Here is a 12460-nt window from a genome sequence, read left to right as displayed (position 1 = left end):
CAGTACTCCCCGAAGCATTCTTTTCCACCGGCCAGCTGAAGTTTCCGCTGAGGATCGGGACGAATTCCAAAGAGTGTGTATAGAATTCTCTGAAATGGATTCTTTGCATAGACCAGGTATTCCCAGGCTTTATTCATCTCCTGCAACTCCGAGAATTCTATCTCAAATTTATGGTGAGATTGCATCTCGGTTGTGTGTTGATATGTCAGCAACTACAATCATTTGTGTATTGCGGTGCAGTTACGGCTGTCAGATTGCACGGTCTAACACACTTCAATACGCTGATCCAATATGGATTGTTGTGCCAACGATTATTATTATCCGCAATAGAAGCAACATTGAACGGAAATATGTGGAGAAGGAGATGAACTATGAGCTACTGGTTCGGGAAATCAAAGAAATTTGGGATTTCGAGCAGATGGTTGTAGTTCCCATAATATTGTTAACTACTGGTATCGTACCTAAATCCCTCACGGATTCCCTTGATGTGTTAGGACTCTCACAAAGTCAGGTTCAAACCATGCAGAAATACACCATTCTGCATACGTGCTCACCAAGATCGCCTGAACCTTAACTCTTGGCACTTAGTGCTAGTTTTAGGTAACCTCCGACATCTGCCCAGATTGTGACAATTAAAAATATATTGTAACAGAAAAACTGCAAAAGTTTGTAAAATTAAATAGAAATAGTACTCACCACATCGAGAGGATTCACGATGTAACCAAAAGAGAAAAGACGGTATTTTTTGGACATCAGAGCGTAAATAAACGGACGATCAATGATGAAATCTGGCGTTGAATCCGTGGTTGTTTCGCCTGAAAAGTTAAAAGTTTGAAAAAAGTGAAAAGATATAAAATTGAGAAAATATTGGGTCGGGGAAAAGGAGATGTCGTATTTTGTCAATAGAATGCGACACTTAAACGTATCTTGTGTTATACTTAACGCATCGGGTCATGCTATACGACGATTCGAAGGCGACAATCTTTGCTACAAGTTTCTCTTTGACAGTGTTGTGATCGTATGTTTCAGTCTTAGGTTATAGCGCGTCAAAGATGGAGTCCACCAAGCAAGAAATTCGTCATATTTTACGTTTTTACTACCTGAGAGGTAAAAATGCAACGAAGCCGGCCGAAAAAATTTGTGAAGTTTGTAGGCCCGATACTGTAACGATTCGCACAGCACAAGGTTCGTTCGATCGATTTCGTTCTGGTGTAGTGGATGTCGAAGAAACCCCCCCTACTGGTAAGCTAATCGTCGTAGAAAACTGGATGTTTGGCTGCCACACGAGTTGACGCAAAATAATTTCTTAGACCGAATCAACCCCTGCGATGCACTGCTGAAACGGAACGAATTCGACCCGTTTTTGATGCGGATGGTGACTGGTGATGAAAAGTGGATCACGTACGACAACCTCAAGCAAAAAAGATTGTGAATCAATAGGAACGGTGTTGTGATCCACCAGGACAGCGTTCGATCTCACACATCTTTGATGATCCGGCAGAAGCTACGGGAGCTCGGATGGGATGATTGATAGGCACCAAGTGATTACCATCTCTTCCGGTCCATGTAAAACGTTCTTGGTGCTACTAAGTTGGCCTCAAAAGAGGCTTGTGAATACGGACTTTCTGAGTTTTTTTGCAAATAAGGAGGGGGGCTTTATAAGGGGGGAAAATGAATTTGCCTTCTAAATGGCAACAAGTTTGCGAATAAAACGGTGTATATTTGACTTAAATCGGATAATTCTAAGTATGTTAAATGAAGCGCTAAATATTGATCACAAATACGACATTTCTTTTTCCCCAACCCAATATTCGATATTTATGACTAAAGACGCTATTCTGCCTTAAAGTGTTTTATTGATACAAAATTAACTGTTTCAATTAAATGTCTGGAAGATATGCTCTCGGCCCAGTTATTATTATTCGAACAAGTATGATAACCATTGAAAAGACAATTTGGTCGAGGGTGGTACCATGTTGCGGTGGGAAACTAGAGACAGTGTTTTTTAAGAGGATATACCTTGAGTTGTTTTTAAAGAACAATTACTGACATTGCAATCTATTCAACCGAGAAAAAAAGTGGCAAATATATGACGACCGGAAATTGAATTATATATGTGTATGTATATAGGTATATAACATGCGGCCAAAATTAGCTTAACCACCCGGATACCCGGGTAGCCATCGAAGTACAATTTGTTAAATTACCTTTGTTCTTGAAAAAAATGGCTAAAACCCTCTTGGATTCATACATCATCATCAACGGCGCAACAACCGGTATCCGGTCTAGGCCTGCCTTAATAAGGAACTCCAGACATCCCGGTTTTGCGCCGAAGTCCTCCAGTTCGATATCCCTAAAAGCTCTCTGGCAGGGTCTGCCTCGTCTTCTTTTTCTACCATAGATATTGCCCTTATAGACTTTCCGGGCTGTATCATCCTCATTTATACGGATTGTAACCTATTGAGTCGGATTTTATCCACACCGGACGGTCATGATATCGCTTATAGATTTCGTCGTTATGTAGGCTACGGAATCGTCCATCCCCATGTAGGGGGCCGAAAATTCATACAATTGGAATAATTTTCTATCAAATTACGCATTAAGCATTCTTTTCAGTTTTCTAAATAAGAGAATTTTGAAGTTGAAAAAAAGTTCACGTTCATATATACCATCCGGGGTAGCCGAATACCCATATACAAAATTCATGTTATTCATGTAAAATGTCATAAAGCAAATGTGCTTCTAGACGAAAATTTTAAACATTTAGTTATTTTTGCTGGATGGTAATCACAACCGGGCTTATCGCAAAACTTCCTTGTCTTTCTCGTTTGCGAATAGGTTGCTTACTGCAAATGAGGCATGATCCTACTTCAACAGTGTTTTCTCGCACTTGATTGTCAGCAGCAATCTCTACTATAATTAGTTTACTTCCTTAACTTTCGATTACCAATTTCATTGGTCGATTTTAAGCTTGATCTTCAATAGTCAGAATTGCTAATTCTTCTCCCAGTTGTCGTATTAATGTCTCTGTTGGTTGCTCTTTCTAGGAATAACTTTATTTTATTTTATTTTCGTAATAAACCATGAAGTACCAAGAGAGGTAATACCACGGGTATTCGCCGTTCAGCATACCTCACATATATTTGGCCCATGGTATCGACGCCGGTTTTGGTTTTACTATAAAATATAATAATTTGTGGCTATGTCATCATCTAAAAAATACATAAATGTATGTCTTATATGATAAAAGCTTTATACCCATATGAGTACATCAAATATCTTGTTTTGTTTATCTTACCTCAAAAATTCAGCTCCTGTCGCATGTTCTATTGCTTTCCATTTTATATACGTGAAAGGTCTTATTTATTTTTACAAAAAGGAGGTTAAATAATATTTGGCATACATGACACATGAAAATATCGATCAACATATGGAAATATTCCAGCTATGTTTGTAAACGAGACGAACAAAACTAAACTGCCTCCCGAATGCATAAATTTGCTCCAAAACTGTTTCGAAACATTTCTGAGATATTATAGAATACAGAGACCCTTCTTTTGACTTTTGTTTACAATTCAATTGGCCTTACATGAATTAAAAAGGCACATTGGGTGTTATACCTGATTTACGGTTACAAACCACTATTTGTAATTCAATAATATAATACAAAGGTCACTATATATTATTTTATTCAACTTAGATAACTTCGTGAATCATAACTTAGTCAATATCTGTCTAATATATGAACTTATTTTGAGCTATAGTATAATATTACTTACAAATCGGTGCTTGGGTACCCAGGTACAAGAGTGGTGAACAATGCGGATTTACTTTGGGTGGTAACACAGGGGTTAAGTACGGACGACAATTGTATTGGTGGCTACGCTATGCATTGGAATCTTCTCTCCCAAGATGATATACGAAAGGGTCTCCCCAAGGGCACTTGGCGCAGAGCAATAGAGGAGTCGGGGCGTTTCGGGAAGTCCTGAAGGGAGCTGAAGCGCAATTAAGTAGCCCCGGAACATAGTGCGTAGGTAGGGCAAATGGCTTTTTTTACGTTTCCTCGGTGTTTGAAGTAGGTGGACCACTGGTATGCCCGGGTTTTCGACATAGCAGACTCGCCAAAGGCCTTCTTGCAATATTTTCAATGCGTCGGCATATGAAATTTCGTTCTTCTTCTTTTTCTTCGTCTCCATTACCACAAGACGTCGATCATTGTCTTTTATAGTCGGCCAACACTCAGAACCATAGAGAGCGACTGGATGGACGACATTGCGGGAAATTTTAGATTTGAAACGTTCGTTGATACCTCGATCACAAAGAACACCAGTTGTGGAACGCCACTTCATGCAGGTTGCGTTAATGCGTGAAGCAATTTCATAACGCAGTTCTCCATTGGCTGATAGCGTTGACCCGAGGTATTTAAATCGCTCAGTTCTGGGCAGATCACCGCCGCTGACAGTGATAGTGCCTGTTTCATGGAGATCGGTCGTTAAAAATTCAGTTTTGTTTAAATTCAATCTGAGGCCGCCTTAAATGAGGCGATCATTCCATTTTTGAACAAGTTGCTCGAGATCATTTTTGCTATCAGATACTAGGAAAACATCATCTGCATAAAGCAGTGTACAGTTTTGATACACCCGCCATACTTCGAACTTTACATTTCGGATCATAGTAGAGCAATTGAACCCAGCTCACGAGTCCTTCTGGCAAGAAGTGTTGTCGTAAAGCATACCAGATGAGCTCGTGTGGTACACGGTCAAACGCTTTCTCTAGATCCAGAAAGGCAATGTAAAGAGGGCGGTGCTTCTCACGGTGTTTCTCTATGAATAACCGCGTAGGGTGTATTGCGTCAGTAGTTCCGCAGTTCTTGACAAATCCGGCTTGATTCACGGTTATTTCAACGATTTCGCGAATACGTTCTAAAATCTTCATGGGATGGGAAAATGACCGGATCGGATGGTAATTTGAACATTCTGCTGGACTACCTGTCTTTTTCCATATTGGAACAGTGGTACTTTCTTGCCAGTTAGATGGTGTTCTTCCTTCCTGAATAACCCGGTTACAGAATTCACTGAGCCACAGTGTTGGGTCCCAGCTCTTCGCTTTCCACAGTTCAGATGCGATGTCGTCAGGACCTGTTACTTTCCCTGATTTCATTTGTTTTATTGCCTCCTTGACTTCAGTTGCGCTGACTGGTGGAACTGCTCCAAATGTCGGCAATGTTGTGGAAGTGGAGAATGAGCAAAGTCTTCAGTTGAAATCTGCTCGAAGTATTCTCGCCATCTATCCGTTGCGTTGTTCGATATCATTACGGCTTTTAGCAAGTCGATACAGATCTCCCTCGCCACTCCGAGGTTCACTTGGGTGACAGCGACCGCTTTCTTTGCTTCCCGGTTGTTGTCGAGAAATTTGTGGTAGAGGCGTTTCTTTCCACGGACCTTCATTTCAACATCATCATTCCAAAGCCAAGTATCTCGGTTGATGTACCGCTTACCCGGCTTTGTGACCCTGAGGGTTTCAGAGGTCGCTTTGTGGATCGTGTTTTTCATTTGGTTCCATGATTCTTCCATATTCGTAATGACCGACAATCGTATGAGTGAGACCGTTTCTTCTTTCTTCTCACCAAATCGCCACCATTTAATGCGCGGCGGGCCAGTGCGTTCCTCACGCTGTTTTATTGGTGGCTTAATTCGCAGGACGGCAATCAATGGCCGATGTTGAGGTGCGATGGTCTCATAGGCAACGACTTTGCAATCCGTGACAGTGGTAAAATTTTGCGTGTTATGAGAATATAGTCGATTTGCGTTTTACTGTTCCCACTATAAAATGTGGGAAGATGAGACAATCGTTTGATGAACCATGTATTCATAAGTACAAGGTCATGGGTGTCCGCAAAATCGATTATACGCTCGCCACCTTCATTGCGCGCTCCGAACCCCTTTCCCCCATGGGACCTGTTACTGTCTGCCATTTCACCCACATGACCATTAAGGTCGCCGGCAATGATTATGTAATCGTCAGCAAGCACGTGACAAGTCTTTTCATCGAGAAGTTGCCAGAAGGCATCTTTCTCGGCATCAGGTCGACCTGTCTGTGGTGCATACGTGGTGAAGAAGTGAATAGTGGGATCAGCTGATATAATGTGAGCTTCATCAGCCGATTATCAAATCGTGCAACTTCTTTAATGGCATCACGGAAACCCTCTGAGATGGCAATGCCAACACCATATTGAGTGTGTGGATTACCAAAATAGAGAAGTTTGTAGCCGTTTTTACCGCGTTCGCGTTCAATGCACCAGACCATCGGGTTTCTTGCAGAGCGCCTTTTCCGAAAGGCTCTTGCGAGTTCCTCGGTCTTTCCAGTTAGGGTACCAACATTTAGCGTGCAGACACGTATTTGCTTTGTTCGTTGTGTGCGGACTAACTTGCTTACGTCGTGACGTCGTCCATGCGTCAAGAACCCTTGCCCATTTCTCGACAGGACCGGGGCCCGTCCTGCCGCGTCGACTGAGGTGGACGACCTGTCGCGGGGCCTGTCACTAAGAGAGATCAGGTAGGAATTTCGTTAGAAACGCAAAATATGAAACAGGCAACACTACCTATGCAAATGATTCATAGGCGCTAAAATATTGACATGTATATCAGTTGGGTTGGTACTACCTTAAAAAAATCGAAAATAACCGGTTCAGCCACACCCAATTGGTTCAAATTAAAAATTCCCAGTATTTTTTTTTATCATAGAGTATAACAACTGGAGTAAAACGAGATGTTGGAAATCTGGCGCCGAAAGAAAGTTCCGACAATTACTGCGAAAGTTATGAAACGATCCGAGAATCGTGGCTAGCCTTTTCTAAGGGGAAAAGAATTGCTAAAAGGTAATTAATAAAACTTGTTTATTTCAAAACAAACCATGTTCCGTAATATTTTAAAACAATTCTATAACAACTATTCACAAGTGGATGACTGCGACGAGCCCAATTAGCATTGTGGAACGCCGTTTTGATACCACAAACTCCTGATACCATGATTGCTGTTATGGGAGCAAAGAGGTAGATTCCAGGCGGCTCTGGTCTTCAGACCCAGCCCGTAGTTTCACGAAGGAAAGCAGCTCTCTCATTCTGCAGCTAGAGATCTTTCTGAGGTCCTCAAAGAACGTTCCTATGACCAGGGACTTAGAGGAGATTGACTTTGAACGTGCCGCGCTGACTTTTCAGCGCGTTTTTGCAATGCCTCACTGGCCTCAAGAATGTCACCGTCGAGTACAAGGCTTTAAAGGCCACTTGGCGGTCGGTCAGAATGGCTATGTTCCGCTTGAGGCTGGGATCATGCCCATGCTTTCAACAGGCTTTCAGTGCCGCCAGAGTCTCCGCTTTGAATCTATTGGCGAAATCTGGGAAACCCTGATCGTATATTCGAGAAAACTCCCACACCAACTCCACCATTTTTAATCCGTCGATGAAGAATACTGTGTCATAGCCTTGCAACACGCCGCCGGTCTTCCACTCTGCCCTGGTTGGAAAGTCCATAGCAAAGTTTCGCGTGAAATTTACCTTGTGTGCGGAGTAGTCTGTAGGGGATGCCCAGATTTCCCGAGGTAGTTTGTCTGGGATGTTGCTATGCCTGCAGTACTTTGTTGTGCAGCATCTGGACTCACGTAGCTTAACAGCACTATACGTTACAATGTATTTGATGTGGAAACCTAGGGGGAGGAGGTGCAGGAGTACATTGAGATAATCTGCCGTGCTGGACTACGGAGCCCGGGTAGCACCTACACACGCGATTTTTTGAAACTTGGTAAGCTTCGTTCTATTATACTTTTTACCCAAAACCTGCAACAATACAACAGAGTCATACGTTATAATGGGATGCACCATAGCTTTGTACATCCAGAAAACCATCCTCGGACAGAGGCCCCATTTCTTTGCAAAGGTTCTTTTACAGGCATAGAAGGCTATACAGGCCTTCTTAACCCCCAGTTCTAACATATGTTGAATTTTCAATTTAGAGTCGGATCCAGGATAACAGGCTACCTATGTACTTCACATTGGAGGAAAGAACCAGTCTTTATTCATTCAGCGCAGGGAGTGGAATTCGGATACTTTTGTCTTGGTGGTGTTCCATTGTGGTTGGATTTGTGCCGAGTCTGCATCTTGCGGCCCACGGGCACACCTTTGCCAACGCTTCTTCCATGATATCACTCATATTGAAGGGAAACATCCATTGACATTGATATAACCAAGTCGTCGGCATACGTCACTTCACCCCGCTCCGTAAATTTTTGTCCACCACAATTAACCAAAGCATCGGAGTGATGGCGCCACTTTGGGGTGTGCCTTTGTGCATAAATCTGGTCAAGTGGCTACCTCCCAGATCCGATTGGATTATCCTGGTTTTTAGAATGGATATTACCGATGCGTAAGATACCCCCTCCAATCAAACGCTTGATGGCGTTGGTACTAACAATGTTAAATCATCATCATCAACGGCGCAACAACCGGTATCCAGTCTAGGTCTGCCTAAATAAGGAATTCCAGACATGCCTCGTTTTACGCCGAGGTCCATCAATTCGATATTCCTAAGAGCTGCCTGGCATCCTGGCCTGGATCATCGTTCCATCTCAGGCAGGGTCTGCCTCGTCTTTTTTCTTATAGCGAGACGTTTCGAGCGGAACAGCTTTTGTAAGTTGAAATAGGCTCTGTTGGCTGCCAACAACCGTGCGCGGATTTCATCATCGTAGCTGTTATCGGTTGTGATTTTCGACCTTAGATAGGAGAAATTATCAACGATCTCAAAGTTGTATTCTCCTATCTTTATTCTTCCCGTTTGACCTGTGCAGTTTGATGTTGTTGGTTGGTTGTCGGTGCTGACGTTGTCACCATATACTTTGTCTTATCTTCTTTGATGTGCAGCCCAAGATCTCGCGCCGCCTGTTACTCGATCTGAATGAATGCCGTTTGACCGCCAACCTGTGCCAATTATCTCGCGGAGAGCAGTTTCTGTGAACTTGCCTTTGAAGTAGGCGTGCTGGGACTTAAAAAAAGGCGTTCTTTCCATAATCGTCGTTTAGTAGATATCCTGTTCGTACTGTCGGGTCTTCAACACGAAAGAGTTGTAACCGGTACGTATTCCAAAGAGGTACAGGTCCAGCAATTCTCCGCGAGCGACGACAAAACCGTTCCGTTCCGTTCATTGCTGGCATTATGCCATCTGGCCCGGAGATCTATATGCGGAGAAGTTGTTTATGGCCCAGCCGATCGTATCCTCAGTAATTACCAATTTGATAATCTCGCACGGCTAGGGCGGCTGCATACCTTCCAAGCAAATGGCTAACAATTCTCGCTGGCGGTAACCAGCGTCAGAACCAACAGCTCCAAGGTTTTAGCAGAGGATTCCGTCTCGAAGTCATCCGACTTTTTATGAAAGAATGGGGTACTATGTTCTTTGGAACTCATTTTATTGAGCTTCATAGATTCGCTGGTGCATTCAATGTTCCGACAATAGCCCAACTAGGACCGCCTATTGCCAGTTTTGATGGGTAAATTGTGCTTCTTCAAGCAAACTTTGTATATTGCCGATATTTGTCTGTTTTTTTACGGCATTTCTCTGGGCACGGGATTTTATAGGCGAATGCCTTTTCCAGAACCCCTATCTTTGACTCCAGGTCGTCTGTAGTGCAAATCTTACTAACTTGCGCACTGGAGAGTTTGTTCTTTATAACTCGACCAAAGTTCTTCCAGTCGATCCATCTAGGGTGTCTGAAAGGTTTGGAAACTTTTCTGCGAGATCTAGACTCAAAAGTATCCAACTATGATCTGAGAGAATCTATCTCCAGTTCTTCACTTTGTCGGTTAGTAGGGTGATATCAACCGCCATAGTTCTCTGAGCTGGGAAAAAGTTTGTGTACTGCCCCTGTCACACACAGATAGATTTGTATTAGTAGTTATGTTTTGTAGTAGTTGCTGCTATAGTGTTCGTCAAATGTCGCAGTTCTTCTGGCAGAGCCGATCGGTCGTGAGCCATGTAAGTCGAGGAAATGTATACGTTCTATACCTCGTTTGACCACTCAGGTTTGTCAGAAAATCGTGCAGAATCTTCCTCGCGACGATACATCATTTAGGTATGCCCCGATCTGCGTCTCTTGTGCTGTAGAATAAATTATAATATTTGCTTTGAAGGGACCCTTAATGGTTCGATCGCCTCCGATTCTGGGTCCTGTACTAGTGCGATGTCTTACTCTAGGAAACAGACAAGTAGATTAGCCGAAGCGCAGCTCGGGTGCTGCTCATCGGACCGTTTTCATTTCCTCCAACAGGTCTATCGCGGCGTCGACTGGATCTAGGTCGTCATCCGGTTTTGCGGAGCGGAACACTTTCACCTTTGCGTTCCTGACTCCGAACCGCACTTTGTAGTCTACCTTTTTTAATGCCTCCAGGCACTCGCTGTTTGTACTTAGCAGAAAGGGTTGGCTGTTCGCCTGGGTCTTCTCTTCTTTGATAACTATCCAGTCATCGATGGGAATCCCGAGGTTTTGAAGGCACAGGGATTGGACGAGCTTGTCCTTATCCATCTGAGTTTTCGGAAACCAAATGCGCGCGACCGGTCTCTTGCGAGTCTTGTCGTAGGGGATGACTTTGAGCTTTACGTCCTCCCATATGTCGCTGATCTTAGCAATATACGAACCGAGAAATTCATTGGAGAAGTTATAACGAGCCCCCTGAGAGAAGTCGAAGCACCTTCGACGTATACTCAAATTAGACCGTGTTTAGAGTTGCTACTGGGTCACAGTAACGTAATTTGCAAATTGCATACAGTTACGCATAATTCAATTGGAATACATACCGTGAATATGTGCTCTGTACAAATTGCCTTTGTGGACTCTATTTATTGAGTTGACTGTCGTATGTAGCTAGCGCGACGTATGAAAAATTTGGTATCTAACGTTTGTCTCATGTTTTTTTTTTGAAATATTGAAAGATGAACATACCGTCTATGCCATCGGCATCTATTCCACCTTCCTTCACATCTATCACAGCCGCGTAATATACGTCATCTAGTTTAATTCGATCTTGGGTGAAGTCGGAGAAATCAGCAGAATTTGCAAATAGATTATCCAGTCCAATCTGGAAAAAGATGCAATTTATAACAAAATCAGTTGGTTGGAAACCACAACTTATATGAAAATGTACTGTACAAGAATGTAATTTATTAACCTTCTTGCTGGAACTTGGGCTATTCATTTTCGTGAAGGAGTTAGAGAAACATGGAGCTTTTGAATAATTTCAAGCGTACATATGACGGGAGATTGAACGAACCAGCAGCACAGTAAATTTTGAACAAATAAAAAGACTCAAATCCCAAGAAAATAGTTTAGCGGAGGGGAAACTCTGAAGTCGTTAGCGAAAGGCTTGTGCCCCCTGCGTCTGAGGTAATGGCGAAGATGTTGCATAGGACTAGTGGCGTAACATGCCTTGATCACAATCACATCAACGAGGATGTCCGCGATCGATATGTAGTTGCACAAATCATGGAAAAATTGCGAGAGAAGCATACAATTAAAGTGGGAGTCGTTTGACAAAAGGTTCTCTGACGCCTAAATAAGCAGAGGAGAAAAATATGCTTGCAGATAGCTGGTGCCATCCAGCAAAAATGTTGGTGAATGTCGACATTCTGAAATATAAATTTTTAGAAACCCGTGGCGCAAATCATTGGGCGAGGAGTACAGGTTCCTTGGGCAGTCCTGGAAGGAGGTGAAACACATTCCAGTTAACCGAGAGTGATGATTCGTAGATGTGGCGCACTACGTTATGCAGGGGGTACTGACAGCTATTTATAGTGGACGTGACGAGTTTCATTGACCACCTATCCTCACCAATGAGGATAGGTCTAGCCGTTTTCGAGCAAAATATATATTCATGTAGTTTTTTTGTAGTTTGAGAAAAACTGTTGGCTTTTGAACCCAAGTTAACAACATACTTGGTGAGAATGTCATAGTTCAGGTCCAAAAATATGAGGTCTATAGACGTGCAACGATCTTGATGAAGTGACATCCAAATGTGAAATTTGCAATGCTTTGAAAGAACAGTTCAAGCTCGAGGAACTTACCGTGGAATATATTGTGAGTTTGCGAAAATCCTATCGTAATACTCAAATGGCGAACTTGTAACTGCCAGATGGGTTATCTGCCTTCTGAGAGAGCAGATTTCCTTTAAAAAATTCTTCAAGTGCCTTATATTTGGACACTTTGGGAAACCATGTAGTGGTGATGGGTGCGATCCCGAATCCCAAGTGCTCATGGTACAAAGGAAAGGAGGGGCGGGATAACCGGCATATTCTCCGAGGTGCTCAATGCCTGAAATTTAGGAAAGCGCTGACTTCAATGAGAAAATGAGGTTTATTCAAACAAGTGCAGTGTCACTGCATGCCGGATTTACTTGATCAGACTGCCTACGAATCTGAGG

General features: G+C 42.9%; 1 protein-coding gene across 1 annotated transcript in view; it reads right to left on the bottom strand.

Annotated features, from left to right (window-relative positions):
* The window catches only part of LOC119648522, an 83328-nt gene that overhangs the window by 62896 nt on the left and 7972 nt on the right, over nucleotides 1–12460 (bottom strand). Inside the window, exons 2-3 of the mRNA XM_038050290.1 lie at nucleotides 10987–11122; nucleotides 697–815 (exon numbers count right to left, since the gene is read on the bottom strand). Of these exons, the coding sequence (XP_037906218.1) occupies nucleotides 697–815; nucleotides 10987–11122 (255 nt within the window). The remainder of the gene's footprint in view (nucleotides 1–696; nucleotides 816–10986; nucleotides 11123–12460) is intronic.

This window comes from Hermetia illucens, chromosome 2 (assembly GCF_905115235.1).
Source record: "Hermetia illucens chromosome 2, iHerIll2.2.curated.20191125, whole genome shotgun sequence".
Classification (NCBI taxonomy): Eukaryota; Metazoa; Arthropoda; class Insecta; order Diptera; family Stratiomyidae; genus Hermetia; species Hermetia illucens.
This window is presented reverse-complemented; position numbering and strand designations above follow the sequence as displayed.